Source organism: Rattus norvegicus, chromosome 2, assembly GCF_036323735.1.
Source record: "Rattus norvegicus strain BN/NHsdMcwi chromosome 2, GRCr8, whole genome shotgun sequence".
In the NCBI taxonomy this organism is placed as follows: domain Eukaryota; kingdom Metazoa; phylum Chordata; class Mammalia; order Rodentia; family Muridae; genus Rattus; species Rattus norvegicus.
Window position 1 is genome coordinate 187,400,376 of NC_086020.1, and position 24,151 is coordinate 187,424,526.

At 46.3% G+C, this 24,151-nt stretch overlaps 1 protein-coding gene across 1 annotated transcript; it reads left to right on the forward strand.

Moving 5' to 3' along the window:
* Positions 1 to 410: 410 nt before the first annotated feature.
* On the forward strand, positions 411 to 21,502 carry Acp6 (acid phosphatase 6, lysophosphatidic). Its single transcript, NM_001031645.1, has 10 exons — positions 411 to 611; positions 11,571 to 11,699; positions 11,804 to 11,934; positions 12,263 to 12,339; positions 14,081 to 14,168; positions 14,546 to 14,678; positions 17,024 to 17,124; positions 19,153 to 19,248; positions 20,565 to 20,730; positions 21,313 to 21,502. Exons 1-10 carry the CDS (start codon positions 429 to 431, stop codon positions 21,448 to 21,450), a joined length of 1,242 nt encoding a protein of 413 aa, NP_001026815.1. The 5' UTR covers positions 411 to 428; the 3' UTR covers positions 21,451 to 21,502.
* Positions 21,503 to 24,151: the final 2,649 nt, after the last annotated feature.

The following is a 24,151-nucleotide window of genomic DNA, read 5'->3' on the forward strand; positions in this document are numbered from 1 at the left end:
GGTTTCCAGATCGGACAAAGTCTCGGGACTCATTTTCCCGTGCTCCTGTGCGAAGACTTAATTGGGGCAGGTCCATGGGAGGGCAACAAATTGCTTAGGAGCTTGGTTATAAAATGTGGTCTCGAATCCCAAGTGTCCGTGTAACTCCTGATTTTGCGGCCTCTCTTTCACCTGGTTTGAAGTACAAGTTTCAGGTCCAAGCAGGAGCGGCTAGCGTCGTCTGGGCTTAAACTACGATACAGTCTTTCTGCTCCCACCCATTTCTCTCCAACCAGGCTCCCGCCCCTCGGGCCTTACTGTCGCCGGGTCGCCCCGCTAGAGTCGCTTGTTCTGAGAGCTGGATGCACTTGCCCTCCAGTCCCCGCGAACTTCTGAGTAGCTGCTGAGCCCCGGTGCCTGCCGAGCCCTCAGCTTCCACAGCCTCCAGCATGCGCGTGTGGGCCCCCGTGGGTGTCCTGGCTTCTCTGGCTTACTGCTTCCACCAGCGGAGGGTGGCTCTGGCCGAGCAGCGGGCGCCGGTGGACCGCAACTTACTGGAGCTGAAAATGGTGCAGGTGGTGTTTCGACACGGGGCACGGAGTCCGCTCAAGCCGCTCCCGCTGGAGGACCAGGTAAGAGGCGGCCCACGTAGGGCTTCGTGGGGACACACCTTAGCATCCTCCTTGGCTCAGAGGGGCTTGGGCTGGGTCCTGACCAGAGGGAAACAGCAGTACACTGGCCCTCAGGCTCTGGCCTGGAGCCATCCTCACCCCCACCCCACCAGTGTATAAGCCTTCCTGGCTAGGGAAGCTCCCCAAACTTTCAGTTTCTAGGTGTAATGTAACTTTTCAAAGGTGCATAGGCATGGCCATGGGGGGGGGGGGTCTTATTTAAATACAGATTCTGATTCGGTGGATGTGGAGTTGAGTCACGTTTAGCAGTTCTGTGGTTGAACTTGAGTTCCGGGATGCAGTGGATCTTTTAAGTGCCGTTTCGCCGGTTGTTAGTGACAGAGACCTTTGTACCAGGAGCTATCTTTAATGCTACCTCAGTGCAGAGCAAGCTGGCGCCTTTGGGACCAGATCTTAATACAGACTTTTATCTTAGGCTTGCCAGAGGCCATTTGAGATCTCATGAAGTCTTATTGCTGACAAGAACAGGTTTAGAAATCTGGAAAGGATTTGTGGTAAGAAGGGTGAGATTAATTGGCTAGTCTTGTGGCAATAAGTCAGGATAATTATGATTAAAGCACAAATAATTAGCTTTTTGTTTTAAAAATGATTGCCTAACAGGTGAAAAAGAATAGGGCATCAGAAGTCCCTAAGGCCCCGTGTTGAATTTACCTGTGGAGTATGTATTTCTTCAGTTAGATATACTCTTCATGGTCGTTTCTCTTTCCTGAGGTGCTGTGAATTACAGCTTCAACCCAAGATCTGGTCTCTAAAGACACATGAAAAAGTCAAGCCATCAGGGCACCTCTTACAGAAATAAACATATTTTAGCAGGCGTTTATCTACCAGATCTCCAGTTCGCCTCTTTTTATGGCTATAGTACTTTCTGTCTGGTACTGTAACTCTTTTTGCCTCTTTGATCCCCACCCACTCCATGCCTTTAACATTAGGTCTCTGAAGTTGTTATACTTCGTCTACACATGCCCCATCTCTTGCACCCCTGTTCTTCTCTATTCTTACTAGAGAGCGTGAGATATATTTATGTTTTAGACAAAAATTACCAGTGATAGCCCAGAATAAATTTCTCTGAGTCTGGACCCGGTATATACAGACAGTGCAAATACCTATCTATCAGCCTGTACTTGTGGATTCCAGTACAGAACTGGCTTCACTGACATGCTTTGACAAGATATCGCCATTCTATGCTGAGGGAACTGGGAGAAACAGGCCTACTCAATTCATCACTGGAAAAGTATTCATTATATTATTCCAGCCTCTTTAAATTGAAAAGAAAAAAGGTGTAAATCCTATCGGGTGTGTGTGTGTGTACCAGTTGGTATGTGGCAGGAATCTTACACCTTTATGACGGAAGCTCCTAGTAATCCCAGCTTCATTATCTATGAAATGTGGAGACTAATTCCATGGCCTTGCTTTATAGTATGAATAAGAATATTGCTTTAACTTCCCTCTCATATACTTCAGACTGTAGGCTGCTACTTTAAGATTTAAAAAGGATTTTGGGATGTGGAGGTGTGTGTGGGGGGGTGTGGGCCTGAAAAGCTAGAAGAGGATTCTAGATCCTTTGGATACATTGGATCTCCTGGAACTGGAGTTACAGGTGGTTAGGAGGTGCTTATCACGTGTGATGGTGCTGAGGGTGCTGAGAACAGACTGAAGTCCCTGCAACAAGCACACTTAGCCGCTGAGTTGTCTCTCCAGCCCTGGACAGAAGAGCATGTCTGGTTTTCTTGGATAAAGTCTGCGCAAAAGCCTGGCCTCCTATGACCTGTTTCTGGATATCGTCTCTCAAGTTTTCTTTTCACTATCCATGGTTGTTGAATTTTCTAGCCTTTCTTATTCTGCTATTGTCAGAACAGACTACATGGCAACAACTATAAGACGAAAATTACCTTTGCTACAGTTTCTTATTTCTGACTGGTTTATAGATAGCTGTATTCTCGTCGGATCAGTTTTCCTAAAGGTCCTTACAAAGAGGCATTGTTTTAACAGTAGAAGTTTTGCCGAACTGTTCTTACGGTTTGGATAACAAGTGATCTGTCCTGCCAAAAGGCTGTGTTTTGGAAATAGAGTCTTGGAACTTGGTTGAACACGTCTCTGACCTTCAGAGTAGCTCCAAGTCTACTTTCAAACAAACTTTTGACCTTTGCTTTCAGCTCCCCCCCCCCCCCCCCGGCTTCTTCCAGACAGTGGCAAGGTCACCCCGATAGGAAAGTCTCTCAAACTCTCATGATACTCAGCCTACCCTAGTTCCTGGTTAAGTTCTTGTCTGCCTTTGACAGGGTGAGAAGGTGAGAAGGAAAGGATGTTATGTTGCTTAATTCTTGCCCAAAGCTCAGCTGAGAGAAGCATCTATGAAGGATGTGCCAGTTCCTTCATTCCACTGGGGTTCTAAGCCCTGCCAGGAGATTGAATTCTTCAGAGATGGTAGGGGACTTTAGAGCAGTGGCTCGGCAGTTGAGAGCATTTACTGCTCTCGTAGAGGACCCTGGTTCCCAGCACCTGCATGGCTACTCAAAATGATATGCCCAGTTCCAGGGCCTCCACTGCACTCTGGGCTCTGTGGGCACCAGGCACACGTGTGCTCAGACAGATGTGCATGCTGGCCAAACATTCATACACACTGAAAAAAAAGTCACGCCTGGGTCCCCCTCCTAGACATTCAGATTTAATTGGTGCAGGGTATCCGAGCATTGTGGTCACATCTTTTCTCTGGTGCTTTAGAAATACTTGGGTGCTAGAGCTGAGAAGTGGACACCCTATCCCAAAAAATCCAGATGTGATTAGCCTGGATTGACCCTCAGACCTCGGCAACTTAAAAATTCCTGTGATGCCTCATGTACAGCCAAGGCTTAAGACTGTTGCTTGTTTCCGAAAACCTTATCCTGGAAGGTTTGCCTGGTTTTTTGTTTCCTTTTTTTAACACGGGATGTCCATACCACCATGGAGTTGCCTTCCTAGGGTTGTGATGTGGTGGGATCTTTATGCTAAGTTGAAGGAGCAGGGAGAACAGTCCCACAGAACTCACTGCTCTGACTACCGGAAAGATGTCCGCTTCATTCTGCCATCTGCCTTATGAGGCACGGTGGGAGGAATTTGTTAGCTTTAGGGGTGGTGAACTTCTCCTGCGCTGTTGTCTTGTTTATATCTTTGTCTAGCCAAGTTCTAAAAGCCAGAGAGTGTGGTCTGGAATCTATCCCTTTACAATAAGCATGCACTGTTGGCCATGTGCAGCTTTTGTTAGCCTCACATCTGCCTTCCTTTGTCCTTACTTTTGCTTGTCACTGTTACTTTGAGTCAGTCACTTTAAATTATGGCCTTCACATTTCTGTCACCTAATTTTCTTTTGATATTTATTATTTTTCTTTTAGTTGATACATTTATGTGTGTGTTTGCCTTCATGTATGTCTGTGCACCACAAGACTGCCTGGTGACTTTGGAGGCCAGAGAACCATTAGATCCCTTAGACCTGGGGTTATAAGAGGTTGTAAGCTTCCGTGTAGATGCTGGGAATTCAGTCCTTGTCTTCGGGAAGATCAGTAAGTGCTCTTAACCACAGAGCCATCTCCTCAGCCCCCTGATTTTTCTCTTTAAAGATGATGTGTCTATAGTTATATGAATATATGAGGTAAACCGATGAAGTGAGTCTCTCCTCTGACTTCATCCTCTAAAACAAGATCTTGATTTGAAGCCTGGACTTCATAGTGACCGCTTCTGGGGTAGTATTCATATCCAGGGGCAGGAACAATGGCTCAGCAGTTAAGAGCATTGACTGTTCCTAGAGAAGACTTTGGTTAGGTTCCCAGCACCTGCATGGCCTCCAATCACTATGCGTGGTTTGAGTTACTCTTCACCTCTCACTGACTGAACAGCAGGAAGTGTGTGGGGTGGGGCACAGCACATATGAATGGATGTATCCTCCACCCTTGAGAATCCGAATCATGTGCTCAGACTCAACATGACCTGGTCAGCAGGAATTGTCCCTGGGAAGCGCCATAGGTCCTCTGATGGCGAATGTGCTTAGAGACTACCTATGGGGTCTGAGTGGCTCTGTGGACTGTACTTCCGGTTCTGTGGATTTCACCAGAAGGGAGGCTTGGTGCGAGCTCTAAAGGAATGCACACTGTGGTGAAGGAGATGAAACAGATCCAGATCCGACTTAGGGGAATGTGCTGAGAGTGGGAACTCGGAGGGAGCTTGCCCTACTCTAACCTGACTGAAGCAATCACAGCTTGACTGTTCTGTCCTGTCTTAGCTTCAGTGAGGGCATCTCTGTGTGCCCTGCCCTCAGGACACACAGGGCTCAAGACCAAAGCCATATTCGTCTTTATTCTTCCTGCCCACCTTCTAGTCCCGCCCCAAGATGGAGCTGTGTCCGCCCACACACCGTGTCTTACTGGGATATTGTACAGCTGCCTCCGCTGTAGCCTTAGATGGAACCCTTTAGGTCTCGCTGACACGTCAGAACCAGCTCTCCTATGTTCATTGTGATTGTGACATGTGCCACTGGCATTCAGACACCTCTGTGGGGACATGATCCTTTCACAATACTGGTAGTGTGCCAGGGGGCTGGGCCCTGGGTGCCTACTGCTTCACCTGGGAAAACCGCTATTTTAGCTTTTATGTTAGTGTTCTGAAGTTCACCTGTCATGCGTTCAGGCGTTTGCTTGTCTGCGTCCCTGTTGTTGCATCAAGAAGTGCATCAAATGTCGTTCCTTTTGAGACCTCCTGAGGAAGAACTGCGGCTGGCTTCGGGCTGTGGCGGCTGTGTTTGGTGTCTTCGAGGACACACTTACTTCTGCTGTGTCCGGGCTGTCATTTAAGTTCCTGGGTTGCTTCCTCTAAAATGAAAACCTAGGAAAGGCCAAATCTGACTCTCTGATAATTGGTGTCTTCCGCGGGATCTGGGAGATCTTCGGTGCTGTTAATTGTATCCAGAGTAGAGAACCCGATAGATGACTCAGTCTCTATTCTGTGGAAGCTGTCTACCGAACAGGACAGACGAGTAAAGGAACTTGCCTGGCACAGTGTGATTTAGGTTTCTTAAGAGCCAGTGAACCTGCTATGTAAGCCCAGGCCCATGGCCACAGCTTCTTGAGTTATATGCAGTGAGTGGAAGTTTCCTTCAGGGACTGTGACAGTAGGGAGTCACGGGTTTGAGTTTTATTTAGAATGGATAGTTGTGTTCACGCTGAAAAAATTAATAGGTCATGAAGAAGAGCTGGTATATGGGCTAGAACAGCAATTCTCAACCTGAGGGTCGTGACCCCTTTGGGGGTCGTCCACAAGGAGTAGCCTAAGATCATCGGAAAATACACATTTGCATTATTGTTCATAACAGCAAACTTACAGTTATGAAGTAGCAATAGAAGTAATTGTGTGTGGACAGATGTCATACAGACCCTAAGAGAACAGAAATGCCAGCCCAGGTTACTGTATCCTGCAAAACTCTCAATTAACATAGATGGAGAAACCAAGATATTCCATGAGAAAACCAAATTTACACAATATCTTTCTACAAATCCAGCACTACGAAGGATAATAAATGGTAAAGCCCAAAATAAGGAGGCAAGCTATACCCTAGAAGAAGCAAGAAACTAATCGTCTTGGCAACAAAACAAAGAGAAGAAAAGCACACAAACATAACCTCACATCCAAATATGAATATAACAAGAAGCAATAGTCACTATTCCTTAATATCTCTCAACATCAATGGCCTCAACTCCCCAATAAAAAGACATAGATTAACAAACTGGATACGCAACGAGGACCCTGCATTCTGCTGCCTACAGGAAACACACCTCAGAGACAAAGACAGACACTACCTCAGAGTGAAAGGCTGGAAAACAACTTTCCAAGCAAATGGTCAGAAGAAGCAAGCTGGAGTAGCCATTCTAATATCAAATAAAATCAATTTTCAACTAAAATTCATCAAAAAAGATAAGGAAGGACACTTCATATTCATCAAAGGAAAAATCCACCAAGATGAACTCTCACTCCTAAATATCTATGCCCCAAATACAAGGGCACCTACATACGTAAAAGAAACCTTACTAAAGCTCAAAACACACATTGCACCTCACACAATAATAGTAGGAGACTTCAACACCCCACTCTCATCAATGGACAGATCATGGAAACAGAAATTAAACAGAGACGTAGACAGACTAAGAGAAGTCATGAGCCAAATGGACTTAACAGATATTTATAGAACATTCTACCCTAAAGCAAAAGGATATACCTTCTTCTCAGCTCCCCATGGTACTTTCTCCAAAATTGACCATATAGTTGGTCAAAAAACGGGCCTCAACAGGTACAGAAAGGTAGAAATAATCCCATGCGTGCTATCAGACCACCATGGCCTAAAGCTGGTCTTCAATAACAATAAGGGAAGAATGCCCACATATACGTGGAAATTGAACAATGCTCTACTCAATGATAACCTGGTCAAGGAAGAAATAAAGAAAGAAATTAAAGACTTTTTAGAATTTAATGAAAATGAAGGTACAACATACCCAAACTTATGGGACACAATGAAAGCTGTGGTAAGAGGAAAACTCATAGCGCTGAGTTCCTGCAGAAAGAAACAGGAAAGAGCATATGTCACCAGCTTGACAGCACACCTAAAAGCTCTAGAACAAAAAGAAGCAAATACACCCAGGAGGAGTAGAAGGCAGGAAATAATCAAACTCATAGCTGAAATCAACCAAGTAGAAACAAAAAGGACCATAGAAAGAATCAACAGAACCAAAAGTTGGTTCTTTGAGAAAATCAACAAGATAGATAAACTCTTAGCCAGACTAAGGAGAGGACACAGAGAGTGTATCCAAATTAACAAAATCAGAAATGAAAAGGGAGACATAACTACAGATTCAGAGGAAATTCAAAAAATCATCAGATTTTACTATAAAAGCCTATATTCAACAAAACTTGAAGATCTGCAGGAAATGGACAATTTCCTAGACAGATACCAGGTACCGAAGTTAAATCAGGAACATATAAACCAGTTAAACAACCCCATAACTCCTAAGGAAATAGAAGCAGTCATTAAAGGTCTCCTAACCAAAAAGAGCCCAGGTCCAGACGGGTTTAGTGCAGAAATCTATCAGACCTTCATAGAAGACCTCATACCAATACTATCCAAACTGTTTCACAAAATTGAAACAGATGGAGCACTACCGAATTCCTTCTATGAAGCCACAATTACTCTTATACCAAAACCACACAAAGACCCAACAAAGAGAAAGAACTTCAATTAATTTACTTTATGAATATCGATGCAAAAATACTCAATAAAATTCTGGCAAACCGAATCCAAGAGCACATCAAAACAATCATCCATCATGATCAAGTAGGCTTCATCCCAGGCATGCAGGGATGGTTTAATATACGGAAAACCATCAACGTGATACATTATATAAACAAACTGAAAGAACAAAACCACATGATCATTTCATTAGATGCTGAGAAAGCATTTGACAAAATTCAACACCCTTTCATGATAAAAGTCCTGGAAAGAATAGGAATTCAAGGCCCATACCTAAACATAGTAAAAGCCATATACAGCAAACCAGTTGCTAAAATTAAACTAAATGGAGAGAAACTTGAAGCAATCCCACTAAAATCAGGGACTAGACAAGGCTGCCCACTCTCTCCCTACTTATTCAATATAGTTCTTGAAGTTCTAGCCAGAGCAATCAGACAACAAAAGGAGGTCAAGGGAATACAGATCGGAAAAGAAGAAATCAAAATATCACTATTTGCAGATAATATGATAGTATATTTAAGTGATCCCAAAAGTTCCACCAGAGAACTACTAAAGCTGATAAACAACTTCAGCAAAGTGGCTGGGTATAAAATTAATTCAGATAAATCAGTAGCCTTCCTCTACACAAAAGAGAAACAAGCCGAGAAAGAAATTAGGGAAACGACACCCTTCATAATAGACCCAAATAATATAAAGTACCTCGGTGTGACTTTAACCAAGCAAGTAAAAGATTTGTACAATAAGAACTTCAAGACTCTGAAGAAAGAAATTGAAGAAGTCCTCAGAAGATGGAAAGATCTCCCATGCTCATGGATTGGCAGGATTAATATAGTAAAAATGGCCATTTTACCAAAAGCGATCTACAGATTCAATGCAATCCCCATCAAAATACCAATCCAATTCTTCAAAGAGTTAGACAGAACAATTTGAAAATTCATCTGGAATAACAAAAAACCCAGGATAGCTAAAGCTATCCTCAACAATAAAAGGACTTCAGGGGGAATCACTATCCCTGAACTCAAGCAGTATTACAGAGCAATAGTGATAAAAACTGCATGGTATTGGTACAGAGACAGACAGGTAGACCAATGGAACAGAATTGAAGACCCAGAAATGAACCCACACACCTATGGGCACTTGATTTTTGACAAAGGAGCCAAAACCATCAAATGGAAAAAAGATAGCATTTTCAGCAAATGGTGCTGGTTCAACTGGAGGTCAACATGTAGAAGAATGCAGATCGATCCATGCTTATCACCCTGTACAAAGCTTAAGTCCAAGTGGATCAAGGACCTCCACATCAAACCAGATACACTCAAACTAATAGAAGAAAATCTATGAAAGCATCTGGAACACATGGGCACTGGAAAAAATTTCCTGAACAAAACACCAATGGCTTATGCTCTAAAATCAAGAATCGACAAATGGGATCTCATAAAACTGCAAAGCTTTTGTAAGACAAAGGACACTGTGGTTAGGACAAAACGGCAACCAACAGATTGGGAAAAGATCTTTACCAGTCCTACAACAGATAGAGGCCTTATATCCAAAATATACAAAGAACTCAAGAAGTTAGACCGCAGGGAGACAAATAACCCTATTAAAAAGTGGGGTTCAGAGCTAAACAAAGAATTCACAGTTGAGGAATGCCGAATGGCTGAGAAACACCTAAAGAAATGTTCAACATCTTTAGTCATAAGAGAAATGCAAATCAAAACAACCCTGAGATTTCACCTCACCAGTGAGAATGGCTAAGATCAAAAACTCAGGTAACAGCAGATGCTGGCGAGAATGTGGAGAAAGAGGAACACTCCTCCATTGTTGGTGGGATTGCAGACTGGTACAACCATTCTGGAAATCCATATGGAGGTTCCTCAGAAAATTGGACATTAACTGCCTGAGGATCCAGCTATACCTCTCTTGGGCATATACCCAAAAGATGCCCCAACATATAAAAAAGACACGTGCTCCACTATGTTCATAGCAGCCTTATTTATAATAGCCAGAAGCTGGAAAGAACCAAGATGCCCTTCAACAGAGGAATGGATACAGAAAATGTGGTACATCTACACAATGGAATATAACTCAGCTGTCAAAAACAATGACTTTATGAAATTCGTAGGCAAATGGTCGGAACTGGAAAATATCATCCTGAGTGAGGTAACCCAATCACAGAGAAACACACATGGTATGCACTCATTGATAAGTGGCTATTAGCCCAAATGGTTGAATTACCCTAGATGCCTAGAACAAATGAAACTCAAGACGGATGATCAAAATGTGAATGCTTCACTCCTTCTTTAAAAGGGGAACAAGAATACCCTTGGCAGGGAATAGAGAGGCAAAGATTAAAACAGACACAGAAGGAACACCCATTCAGAGCCTGCCCCACATGTGGCCCATGCATATACAGTCATCCAATTAGACAAGATGGATGAAGCAAAGAAGTGCAGACCGACAGGAGCCGGATGTAGATCTCTCCCGAGAGACACAGCCAGAATACAGCAAATACAGAGGTGAATGCCAGCAGCAAACCACTGAACTGAGAACAGGACCCCCGTTGAAGGAATCAGAGAAAGAACTGGAAGAGCTTGAAGGGACTCGAGACCCCATAGGTACAACAATGCCAAGCAACCAGAGCTTCCAGGGACTAAGCCACAACCTAAAGACTATACATGGACTGACCCTGGACTCTGACCTCATAGGTAGCAATGAATATCCTAGTAAGAGCACCAGAGGAAGGGGAAGCCCTGGGTCCTGCTAAGACTGAACCCCCAGTGAACTAGACTGTTGGGGGAGGGCGGCAATGGGGGGAGGGTGGGGAGGGGAACACCCATAAGGAAGGAGAGGGGGGGAGGGGGATGTTTGTCCGGAAACTGGGAAAGGAAATAACACTCGAAATGTATATAAGAAATGCTCAAGTTCATAAAAAAAAAAAAAAGAAGAAGAAGAAGTAATTGTGTGGTTGGGGATCACCATGACATGAGGGACGACACTAAAGGGTCACAGCATTAGGAAGCTTCTGGACTAGAAGAATATCACATCTGACTCTGAAGGAGTGAGAGTCTCAGGGGTCAGTTGAGATGTGATGCTCTGAAAATCATCCAGTTGAGGCAGGGGCCAGATTAGGAGGACTGGAGGAAGGCGGAAGGGAGGAAGGCGACCGTAGACAACAGCAAGTTGTTTCAGAAACTGAAGAACGGGAAGTAGGCGATAGTGACACCAGGGGTTCTGCTGAGTCCTGGGTGTGGATTTTGGGGCATGGCAACTGCACATCGATCGATTCCTTAGGAACTGTTGCTAACGTGGCAGCCACTGAGATCACGTTTAATTCTTTCCATCACTTACCACTCATTCCTTCATCCACTCACGCTAAGCAGCCGGCTTCTTCTCCCCGGGGTCAAATGGGACGAGTGCTGTGACTGAGCGAGCCAAGGACACCAGGGGTAGTAAATCATGGCCACCTCTCCGTTCGGTTGGAAGGAGTGTTCAGGTTTCTTTCCTTCCTTTCCAAGGAGAGATTGTAGGCCTGGTGTCAAGTGCTTGGGGTCACATATTCCAGAGGCCACAGGATGTCAGCGCTGTGAGCTTCGAGAACTTTTATTCAACTATGTCATTTTTTATGGTCACAACAGGTGGAGTGGAACCCCAAGCTTTTAGAGATCCCTCCTCAAACTCGGTTTGAGTACACTGTCGCCAATCTAGCTGGGGGCCCGAAACCTCATTCTCATTACGACACTGAATACCACAGGACCGTCTTGAGGGTGAGTGGCACTGAGAAGCCCACAGCAGAGCTTCAGGGAGTCTTCTCTGGGCTGAGTTGAGCCGCCGAGTGTCCAACCTTTTCTTTGTCTATGCCCTACTTTAGGGTGGCATGTTTGCTGGGCAGCTGACCAAGGTGGGCATGCAGCAGATGTTTGCCCTTGGAGAGAGACTGAGGAAGAATTACGTGGAAGATATCCCCTTCCTTTCGCCAATCTACAACCCACAAGAGGTCTTGTGAGTCATAGACAAGGAGATACTTACTCATTTAAAGTCTTGAGCATGAGTAACCTGTCCCAACCCCCACTCTCGTCCAAGGTGATTGGGGGGCACCAGACCCCCACTGAGCAGATACCTTTGTGTCACAATCTTCTGTGGACAGGTAGTCACTGGAGGCCGAAGCCATTGGCTTTCAGGTCCTGGGGACAGCCAGTCTGTAAAGAGGAAAGGCTTTCTCCCGGTGGGACCCTGTGTGTGGTTTGGAGAGGTGCACAGCTACTCCGTCCTCAGCTGCCCTCCAACCCTGTGTGAGCATCTCTGCATCTGTATGTTCGTTTCTTTCCAGCGTTCGCTCCACCAACATGTTTCGGAATCTGGAATCTACTCGGTGCTTGCTGGCTGGGCTTTTCCAACGTCAGAAAGGTTTGTGTTGGAGTCTGAAAGTCACCCCTGTGCTGTGGGAGCTCGATTCTCCTCACTTCCAAAGCCTCCCTTTTCTTCCTCCATGCCTGCTCTCTTGAGTCCCTCCTGCACTCATGGCTTCTAGTTGCTCCGGTTGTAGGGGGGCCCTTCAACATCCAGCCTTCCATTGACCTTGCCAACCTGACCTCCAGGTCCCTCTGCTTCCCGACTCCTTGGGCTTCTAAACAAGTTGCAGAGGGTGACCCTGTCCAGTCTTGTGAACAGTAGTGAGGCACTACAGAAACCCAAGACTGCTGCCATTGCTCTGATCTCAGTGATAACCCCCAGCCTAACCTCCATGGTGTCCCCTTGCTCTGCTCGGCCTTTCTTAGTTGAAAGAATTGTCGAGTTGGAGTTTTAAAGTAATCACTGAATGATTATAGTCGGCAACTTCGAAACTTTTTGCCACCGAGGGTTGCGTTTCTCCCTGCCTTCCTGGATCCATGTGAGGCCCATGTTACCCACATCCCTGTGACCAAACATCTGACAGAGACAGCTGAAGGGCAGAAAGGTTCACTTTGGCTTGAGGTTTCAGAGCAATGGAAGGCTGTCATGGAGAGGTGGCTGTGGCAGAAGCGGGGCAGCAGGAACCTGCCCAGCTCCTCTTTCCCCGTCTGTGGCCATCTGAGTGGGAGGCGGTGAGTGTTCACGTTGTGACAGGCTAAGCTGAGCCTGAGGCAGGTGTAGCCTCCTGAGGCCTGACTCTGCTAATGTAACTGCCAGCTAGGCTCACCCTGTGAATGCTCTACGTTTCCCTGCACCCCTTCATCCCCTCTAGGGAACAAGCCTGTGATTCAAGCCCCAACATTCAAACCCATCAAATGAGGCCATGTTTTTAACATTTATAATTGATTCCAATCTGCATTAAAGCACTCTTCTAAATATTAGATAATCATGACCTAACTGGTATTAGGACATTAAGTGCCACTGCTTACAGAGATTCTTGTTTTGTTTAGCTTCTAGAAGTATCTTAAATGGAAGTAGAGTTTCCATCAAACTTTGAATGATAGTAGGCTCTTCTGGGCCGAGGAGGCTCTTCTGGGCCGAGGAGGTTCGCCCTACATCTCAGCTGGTGCTGCTACTAACTCTGCTTGAAGCCAGCCTCTCACACATTGTGTGCCTAGCAAGCCAAGCACACAGGGCAGGCTGCCCCTTCTAGGGAGCCCTCAGACTGGGGAATGAGCCATAGGGCCTGATCTTCTGAAAGTTCCTTCCTTATACACCTCCAAAAAGGCAAATGTCCCCTTCCCAGAAACACTGTTGGTGACCCAGGAGGAGGCTTCTGGGCAGAGAGTAGCCCGTGTTAAGTCACCGTTTTGACCTACGGAAGTGAATTGGGGGAAACAAAATAACCCAATTCTGATGAAGTGGAGACCAGCTATTCAGTGTTAGGATGCTCCCATGCCAGTCCTGGTTGTGCCTGGGGTAGGGAATCTTTGGAGTGAGTCAGGGAAGCACTGATCCGATCTAGGTCTGAGCCTGTTCTGGTCTCTGGCCCAGTAGGAGGGTGTGTGGGCTAGACAGAACAAAGCTTGGAGAACTGTGGGCAAGCCAGGGCAGGAACTGCTGGTAAGGTTGACCTTGGGCTCTTCGGCCTGTGTTGGCTCTGTAGACAAAGGGAAGCAGAAGGCAGAAGTGTGGGGGTCTTGGAAAAGTGAGCTGAGTCCCCTACTTACTACCTGTGTTTCCTCTTTCCTTCCAGAATCTGTCATCATCCATACCGATGAGGCAATCTCTGAAGTCCTGTACCCCAACTATCAGAGCTGCTGGAGCCTGAGAGAGAAGACCAGGTAACAGGCTTCTCCAGCTCTTGCTGAGTTGACTGGGGTGCTCAGGCCCTTCTGGGGCTAAGACTAATCAGGAGCAGAAAGAGTATGGTTTCCAGACAGGCCTGAGCCGTGCATTGGTTTCAGTAAAATAGGTAGAAACCTCCGAGGGATAGGATTTGGGAACTTTAGCCTTTTATTCTAACCCTAGTTCTCGCTAACTTACAAGTCATTTAGCTTCTTGGCACCTTAATGTGTTCACTGTAAAACAGGAATAATACTGCTAACCATACCAGCTTGCTGTAAGGATGGCATGGGATTGTAAACTCTGAACAGAGTTACATTTCATAAACTACTGATCACTGTACAATAAAAGTAGACGAGCCTGTGGGTGTTGGCAGGGGCCGGAAGAAGGCTGCCATTTCTCAGCCAGGCATCTTGGAGGATTTGGAAAAGGTGAAGGCTGGGGTGGGCATCGCCGACAGTGACAACGTGGACTTCTTCATTCTCCTGGACAACATGGTTGCTGAAGAGGTAGGATAACTGTTTCTCCAGGGTCCTGGGTTTGGGGAGCCATGGGTATGGGGTGGCTCCTAACTTGGAACTTACTGGAAGTCCCTCGGGTCCACAGGCTGCTGTAATGGGATTTGTAAATGGGGTGCATGTGAGGACTGAAGGGCCCAGATCAACAGAGCAAGGGTAAGAGCAGTAAGCTGACCCCCAGACAGGACTCACAGTTCTAGATTAGTTTCCGGAAGTTCATTTCCTAGATTACCTGACCTGTGCTTCCTGGAGTGGGGACAGTAGGGCTTGGTTATGAGTAACCATACCATGTTTCTATGTGTATATGTACACATATGTTCGGAAGACACAGGACAACCTCAGACCCTTTCTGCAGAATACATCCACCTTGGCTTTTGAGAGAGTCTCTAACTGGGCTAGATTAGTAAGCATGATAGATATTTATCTGGCTAGTAGACTGCAGGGATCCGCCCGTCTCTGTGCCCCAGTGCTAGAGTTGTAAGCTTGTGCCACCACCACTGGGGTCGGAATGCGGGCTCTCTAGCTTGTACAGAAGGCACTTCACTGGGTGATTATCTTCCCAGCCCAAGTTTTGCTTTCTTTGAGACAGGATCTAGCTGTGCAGCTCAGAATCTCTGCTTCAGACTCCTGAGTGCTAGGGTTACCGGTGTGTGACACCCCGTGCTCTACTTGTTGATTTAGTACTTTCCAGGGTCCAGAACCTTCCGGGTTCCTCTTTCATTGTGTCACTTTTTAGAGAGTCTGCATGGGTCAGCATTTTAAGACTCTGGGCTGGGTGGGGTCCACAGTCCTATATCCCAGCATTTGTCCCAGCATTTATCATGCAAGAGCCTCACAAGTGGGAAGCCAGCCTGGCCCACACGGTGAGATTCTGCCTCAGATTACTATAGTAATGTGTTTATGTTTAAATCTTGGGCTGGTGACGTGGCTCGTTGGGCAAAGATGCTCACCTCCAAGCTGAACAACATGCATTTGACCCCCAGTGTCCACATGGTAGAAGGAGAGAACTGATGGCCATGAGTTATCCTCTGACTGTCACATGCTCACTGTAGCAGTGCATCCTCCACCTCCTCAGGCACTCGCACATGCTTCCACGTACACGCACACACACACACACACACACACACACACACACACACACGCTTATATGCATACACACATACATACATGTGCACTTACAGGTATACACACACTTACATGTATATACACAGCTACGTGCTTGTACACATATACACACATGCATACATTCAGTTACATGAATACACATGCACTTAGATGTATACACATAGTTACATGCTTACACATATACATATGCATGCACACATATTTGCTTACATGTGTACACAGACCTGTATATACACAATTACATGTTTACATGCATGCACATATACACATGTATACACACATGTATGTGCACATATACATGTGAATACATATGCACATACAATTGAACAATCCATGTAAAAATTTGAGATCTGTAAAGTAATCTGGTTAATCCTTTAGACTGTTTTCCTCAATTTGATTTATCCATAAAATCTTTGTGTATTAAAAATATACATATTACATTTTATGAATGCATATAATGTTTATGTAATATAAACATGTTATTAAAATGCATTGAAATGTGTGTTCCATCTCCTGCAATGATAGCCTCACACAGTGGGAGCGCTTCTTTGGACTGAAGTGCTGATGCCCAAAGGCAGTGTGAGGTCTTTTTCCTTCTCTTACAGAAATGACTATGTCCCCAAGGCACCAATGCACCTAGTGCTTATGTGTAGTAAATGTAATGTTATATGTCAAGGGTTCATGAAAAGAATCATATGGCATACAGTTTCTAAAATCATTTTAAGGAAAATAAACATCAAATGAAATTTGTCAATTTCTTGACATATTTTATTCTGCATTAAAAGTTAAAAATTGCTTTTTTAAACTTGGACCGCATGGGAGCCATCATGGGATATGAAACAGTTTTTATAATTCTGTGCCTATATGGAGCTAGAGAGATGACTCAGCAGTTAAGAGCATTACTAGCTTCTCTTCCAGAGGACCAGGTTCAGTTCCCAGCACATATGATGTCTGTAACTTCAGTTCCAGGGGATATGACATCCTTACATAGACATATATGCAGGCAAAACACCAATGTATGTGAAATAAAAGTAAACAAATCTTAAAAGACAAAGAGCAATTCTGTGCCTAGAGATCTGGAGAATCAGTTTTAGAGGACCTGAGGACATAGGTTTCCCAGGAAGAAACAGGCCCTAATGGTTTAATAGAAGCCAGTTGGCACTTAGTAGGCAAGAAGTGCTTTCCTGTGACTTTGCCAGTGACCCTTACAGGCACACAGCCTTCTAAGCTCCCCGGCACTGAAGAGATTTGCCCAGCTGATTGAGCAGAGAGCTGTGGACATGGCCTTGTACATGCTGCAACAGGAAGACAGGTGAGGGGTCATGCTTGGTCAGTGGCAGAGGCGAGTGCATGCCTGAGGGGGGCGCTATCAGCCGGCACCTCTGTATGAAGAGCAGAACCCTCTCTGCTAGCCTACCCTCGGGCCTCTGCTCTTACTGGGTGGTGACTCACCCTACCTCCATTCCCGTTACACAGAACCAGAGTGTCAGACTCATTTTACTTTCCAAATGACTGAGGTGGAGGGGGTGGAAGGAAGAATCGATATGCTACACTCTGTTACCGTGGTTCGGTTTACAAATAATTCCTGTCCTCACTGCTCCAGAGGCAGCTTTTTCTGCTTTCATAGGTAAAGGAACTGGACAGGGCCCACAGAGCCTCCTTCGAGAAGGATGGGTTGAGAGAGGCTGGCTACTTTTTCTGGGCTCATTTGGCCAGTGGCAGAGCTAGGACTGGTCCCAGATCCTCTGATCAATTTGCCGCCTTGTGCTGGCACTTGGGAATCTGTTCTGCAATGCCCGTTGCTTTTCTTTTCCTGATTAAGAGCATCCAGTTGCACTAAGGATAGGTGGGAACAGACCAAAGTGAAGGGATGATCCGGGAGTGTTGGCCTGGCCGGAAGGGAACAGTTAAGGTTTCAGGAATTTGCTGGGTCTGTTGTATAAGAAAAGAGCCCCTGGTCAGGTTGGCTTGGAGTCAGCATGCCTGTGTGAGTGCTAGCCTTGGGCGAGCACAGCCAAACTACTCAGTTGCTGCCCACTGCCCTCCCTCCTGCAAGTCCACACAGAAACATGCTCAGTAAATACCTCAGGCTCTGTGGGCCATGCCTGGTCTGTGCGGCTTGGTTTTTATGCATCAGGAAGCAGCCATGGGCAACAGGCACACAGACGGGCATAGGTGTGTCCTAGTAAACTTTATGAGAACAGGCAGGCAGCTTGTATCTGGCCACACCGCAGCACTCTTTCTTCTGCTCCGCTGCTCTTTCCACTCATACCAGTTTCATAAAACTGATGTTTTCCTCGAGGACAAATGGCTCAACGTCACAGCACAGTGTGGCCTGTCTGGCCTGTGTACCTGGCAGGTGATGCACGCCACGTGCAGTGGTGGTTGGCCCCCCTTCCACCCTTGCTTACCATTCCTTCAGCTATGAAGATGGCAGTTTCTAAAATAGACTCGCACCAACCGTACCAGCCTCCTTCTCTTGTGTGCAATTAAGTATTTAGAATCCTAAGAGTGGTGGTACGTCATGTTTTAGTTTTTGGGATCCCCTCCCCCAATAGAAAGTGAGAGGCAATAAATCTATTGTCACTTGGTAGCCTTCCTTTGCTTTGCTCAGTACTGTGAGAGTTGAGTTACCGTCACCTCTAGTCACGGGATGACCCAGAATGAAAGTGATGGGAGCGTGGCTCTGAGCTCACGGAGGGAGATGAGCAGGACTGAAGAAGACAGTCCTTATGGCCCAGCTCCAGAACTTAGAGGTGGCTTCAGGGTCTCGAAGCAGGCGCTCCTCCCTTCCCAGTGCTTTTCCAGGGCCTTTTGGAATTTCTGAGTCTGTTCCCTCTACCTACCCTCCCAGCTTTGCGCTTTGATTCCTCACATGTACTTTTGACATTTACTTATTGTGTGTGTGCACATGCATGTGACAATGCGTGCACATGGAAGTGTATGAGGTGTGCACGTGCATGTGTGTGATGTATACAGTCGTGGGTGGGCTTCCTTCCACTATGTAGGTTCCCCATTTCTAACAGACTTAGGTAAGTGACCTTACTCTCTGAGCCATATCTCCAGCCCAGGGCCTACTCCCGTATAACTCCCCGAGTGTTTCCATCTCGGCTGCATTCATGGTAGATGTATATATTCTGATGTTTTTGTTGGAAGCCTTTGTTCACAGAGAACCCCCAAACTTGATGCAAAGCCACATCTCCCCTTCGCTGTGCCCCCTGCATTACTTACCTTTTCTTTGCCTCCTCTGACTGGGCCCTGAGGTCCTGGGAGGCAGGACTGACACCTCTCCTGGGTGCTGAGTGACTGCAGGTGCTTGAATGTTATTCATGGTTCACAGGGAAAGTATCCAGATGGCCGTGGGCCCATTCCTCTACATCCTGGAGGGAAACCTGCTCAAAGCTGTGGACCCTTCCACCCCACCCAGCAAGACCAGGTACCCAGCACAGTGAATGTTTATGTCACAGAGAGCCATGGGGGGGCTCTGGCTTCGGGGAGGGACCCAAGGGTATGGCGTCAAGAACCAGGCTGTCAGTGGCTGCAAGTCAGTGCTTACAGGGCCATGTCCTCCCAAGCAGTCCACAACTTTCTTACCTTTCTTCCGGCTATGGGTTTCCTAGAATGCTTTTATTTTAATGTCTCAAAGTCATTTTTCTTTTTTAAAAACTAACTGGTTATCTGTCAAGTACATTAGTGTCACACTGGTTTGATATTGTAATAGTCCAGAACAGTGATGACTTGGTTGGAATCTTTAATTCGGTTTACAGAACGTCTGATCCCTGTACTTTTTAAAACACTGGAAACAGCTTGTGGGCTTTTATCCCACTTTCATAGAGCCAGGGGCACCGGGCTAGGACCCTGGATTTGGAAAGTCTGTGTCCTGGGGACTAGCTCAGCAAATTGTGGTTTGCCAACAACGTCACAACCTGGAGACTTGTTTAAAAGTCTTAGGCCCCTCTCCATCCTGCCTGAGCAGAACCTGCATTTTTATCAGATGTGCCTTAATGTTCAAGTACTGCCAGGGTGTGAGGAGAGGGGTGGGTCTGAGATAACGCAGCCAGAAGCCTGCAGTGGGTGTGAGAGGTGCCAGGAGCTGAGCTCCTAGTGAGGAAGCAGCATTTCCAACAGTAAACCACACCTGTCCATCTGTCCATCACACACACCCGCACTGCATCTCCTACACCTTTTGCTCCTTACCACTCTCCCCCTTGTGCCAGTCTCCTTGAGAGTCAGTAAAGTCCTTGACCTTGCTTGGGAGAGAAATGGCGGCATTGAGCAGATACCATAAAATGGCTTCTTATGTTACTGGCTAAAGCTATTTGGCAAACATGTGGAAGACCAAGCAGCTCAGTATACATTTAAAACTAAGTAAAATGTCCAAACCTGCCAGGAGCAGGGGTTACCCTCCTACACCCACATCAGTCATGGGCTGGCAGGACCAGAGGGAGAAGAGAGGTAGGCCACACACTTCTCCTTTGAAACTCACCCAGGGGGTAGCAAATGGGTGGGCGGGGAAGGCGGAAGCAGGGAGAGTTGCCCCAGAGCTCATCGTTCTCCTTGAGGCTGGAGATTAGGAATAGGTCATTCATCATCTGCTCCAGAGGAGTTTTAAACCAGCTCGGCTGACTGCTAGTTGCCCCTTGCTTCTGAGGCAGCTGCTGTTTTTCACTCAGAGGAGACAAGCGACGTCTTGGCCTCCTGGCGTCCTGATCCCAAGGCAAGCAGTTGTGGAGAACCATTTCCTTCTTGCAGGAAGATGTACCTCTATGCAACGCACGATGTAACCCTCCTGCCTATGCTGTTGGCCTTGGGGATTTTTGACAACAAGTGGCCCCCGTTTGCTGTTGACCTGACCGTGGAACTCTACCAGCACCAAGAATCTAAGGAGTGGTTTGTGCGGCTCTCCTACAACGGGCAGGTAAGAGCTCTGAAGTGAGAGCGGGCGGTGGCAAAGCACCCAGCCCTGCACGCCTGCTTTACTGTCAGCTGTCTCTTCTCAGGTCCAATGCAGTCCCAAGAGGTAGCCTCAGCTCTCTCAATCCCATGCGCCTAGGGCAGTAGTCAGCCTGTGGTAGCGAGGTACAGCATGGCCACGTCTGCTCTATTACAGATCTCTTCTAGGAATAGGGCTACTCTCCAGCTCTCCTGAGTGTCTGCCAGGCTGTACCTCCTGACCGTGAGGCCCGTTTTAGGAAGTCACAGAGGTGTCTTGGTGCCCTGGCTGACCCAGCATTGTTGATGTCCAGGAGAGGAACTGTGTACTCTGCAGGGGTGGGACTATTACCCCTTTCAGCTCACAGCCAGAACTCCACTAGGGCTCCTCAGTCTAGTCAGCGGTCAGGTTGCAATGCTTTTTTATTCTGGAAACTCAGGGTGGAGGGGGGTCTTCCTGGCTGATACATGTGTGCTTGTCCATACTGCATGGTTGAGACTGCTGGGCTCAAGTGAAGGCAGAGGGTGGAGCTCTCTGGGGACATGCTGAGTTCTGTCTCTTCTGCAGGAGCAAGTACCAAGAGGCTGCCCCGACAAGCTCTGTCCACTGGACAAGTTCTTGAACACCATGTCAGCTTACTCTGTGAGCCCAGAAAAATACCGAAGACTGTGCTCCCAAACACGGATAATGGAACTTGGAGAGTGACTTCTTTACACAGACAAGTTGATTTTTAAATAAAGTGCCTTTATATAAAAGAGAGTCATGTTGAGGACCAAAGTGGGGAGGGGGCCCTCTCTGTGACATAATTTCCTATTTTGTATCTATGCATGTTTTACCTGTATGTAAGTCTGTGTGCCACTTACATGTCTGGTGCCTACAGAATCCAGAAGAGGACATTGGATCCCCTGGAACTGGAGTTAGAGATGGTTGTGAGCTGCCTTGTGGATACTGGAAGCCACACTTCCTCTGGAACAGTAGCCAGTGTTCTTAACCACTGAGCCATTTCTCCCGTGGCATGATCTCTAAGGTCAGAGCACTGGTGTGAGCCTAGAGGGCTGTGAGCCTTTGGAACGCCAAGCTCTTTTCTTCTGTCAATGGTACTCGGGCCCTGTTAAGTCTTGGTTATCAAAAGGGTGCTGGGTTCTGCCTTCAAGTTGTTGCAGTTCAGTGGAGAGAGACGTAAGTAATCAGTGGCTACAGTGCTGTGTGTCATAAGCTAGGACAATGTATTACGTACAGTGTTCTGAACATAGGGACAAACCTGCTCCTTCTAGTAGGGGTTACACAGACAAGCCAAGAAGCCTTTTGGGGAAATACTAAGTTGACATGGGGGTAGTAGTTAGGGTTAATAAGTTCAGTGTTCATCAATAAATACAATAAAGAATGTATGTAGACTTAAGGACAGAAATCATGTGATCATCTCAGTAAACAGAAAAGCCTTCTGACAAAGTCCAACATCCCCGCATGGTTAAGGCTCTGACGAAACTGGGAATAGAAGAAACATTCCTCAGCACAATAAAGGCTGTGTATGACAGACTTATAGCCGGCATACAGTAAAGGAAAAACAAGTCAGGAACAAGACAACCATGTCCACTCCATTTACTCAATATGGTGCTTGAAGCCTTAGCTAGAGCCATAAGGCAAGAGAAAGAAAAGAAAGGCACACAGATAGGCAAGGAAGAAGTCAGATTATCCTGTGTGCAGGTGGCATGGTCCTATCTTAGGAGACCTAAAGACTGCCCCAGGAAACATCTCATTAATGCTTAGCATAGTAGGATACAAAATCAACATACAGACATAAGCAGCCTTTTTATAAAACAATAACAGGAAACGGGAACATAGTCTGATCATAATAGCCTCAAAAAAAAAAATGGTTTAGAAAGTAAGAAAACTAAGCAAAGAAACAAAAGACCTTGTCTTGGTAGATTTCACTGTCAACACGGCAGAGCTAAGTCACCTGGGAAGGGGGAGTCTGAATTGAGGGATTGCCCAGATCAGATTGGCCTGTGTCCGGGTCTGTGGGGGATTGTCTTGATTGACAATTGATGTGGGAGGGCCCAGACTACTGTGGGCAATGCCACCCCTAAGACAGACAGGTGGTCCTGGTTGTATAAGGAAGCTAGTGGAGTGGTAACTAGAGGGAACAAGCCAGTAAGCAGCATCCCCCATGGTTTCCGCTTGTATTCCTACCTTCCCGCCATGATGGATTGTGACCTGAAAGTATGAGATGAGATACACTCGTTCCTTCCACTTTTGGTCTTAGTTGGTGATAGCAACAGAAAGCAAGCAAGAACAGACCTCTACAGGGAAACCCTTAAAACACTGAAGACACTAGAGGAAGGACTTCCCATGTTCACGGGTCCACAGTAGTAACACTGAGAAAATGGCCATACTATCAAAAGCAATCCCTAGATCTACTGCAACCACTCAAAACTGCTGTGAGAAATCTCAGAAACAGAAAAGACAACCCTAACACTACAGAGGACCCCAAATAGCCAAAGCAGTGCTAAGCAAAAAGCAGTACTGAAGGTCCCATAACAGAGCCGTGCTTCAAAGCCAGCATGGTACTGGCACAAAACCATGAATAAACCAATGGGGTGGGATGAAACCGAAGGCCCAGACAAATCTGCGTGGCTATGGGCACCCGATGTTTGACAAAGACACACACACATACACACATACACACACACACACACACACACACACACACACATACACACACACACACACACTACAGAAAAGCCAAACTTCAATTAGTGCTGCAAACACTGGGTATTCACAGGTAGAAGAATGAAACTAGATCCTTAGCTACCACCTTGAGCAACAAATCCAAAGGGAGCAATGGCATTGGAGGCCTGAAACTCGGGGTCTATTAGTGAGAGGAAAACATGCAAATAGAAGCGAGCCAGGATTTCATGAAAAGGACTCTAGCTCAAGACAAAGTTGCAATTGACAAGGGATTGTGTGAAATTAAAAAGCTCCCTTGGCAGAAGAAGCAATGAGAAACAATTCAACGGACAGGCAGTCTGACAGGGTACTAACACCTCTAAAGAACTCAAAAGAAATTAAACACTATCCCCCAACACACCTAGCAGCCCTCTGTAGTGGTTTGAATGAGAATAGCTCCCAGAGGCTCACATGTTTGGATACTTGGATCCCTGGTTGATGGAACTTTTTTGGAAGGATTAGGAGGCGTGGCTTTGTTGGAAGAGGTGTGTCACTGGGCATGGGCTTTGAGGTTCCGGTACCACCACCACCCGCCTCCTACTTGCAGTTTAAGGTGTTCTAAGAACTCAGCTATTCCCACTAATATACCTTTGCCCCAACATCATAGACTGTACCCTCCAAAACCATAAGCCCAATTAAGCACTTTCTTTTATGAGCTGCCCTGGACACAGTCTTTTTA

Coding starts and splice junctions, on each gene's coding strand:
- Acp6 (NM_001031645.1), top strand. CDS start 429: ATGCGCGTGTGGGCCCCCGTGGGTGTCCTGGCTTCTCTGGCTTACTGC. Junction 11,935..12,262: donor TACAACCCACAAGAGGTCTT/GTGAGTCATAGA, acceptor GTTTCTTTCCAG/CGTTCGCTCCACCAACATGT. Junction 19,249..20,564: donor ACCCCACCCAGCAAGACCAG/GTACCCAGCACA, acceptor TCCTTCTTGCAG/GAAGATGTACCTCTATGCAA.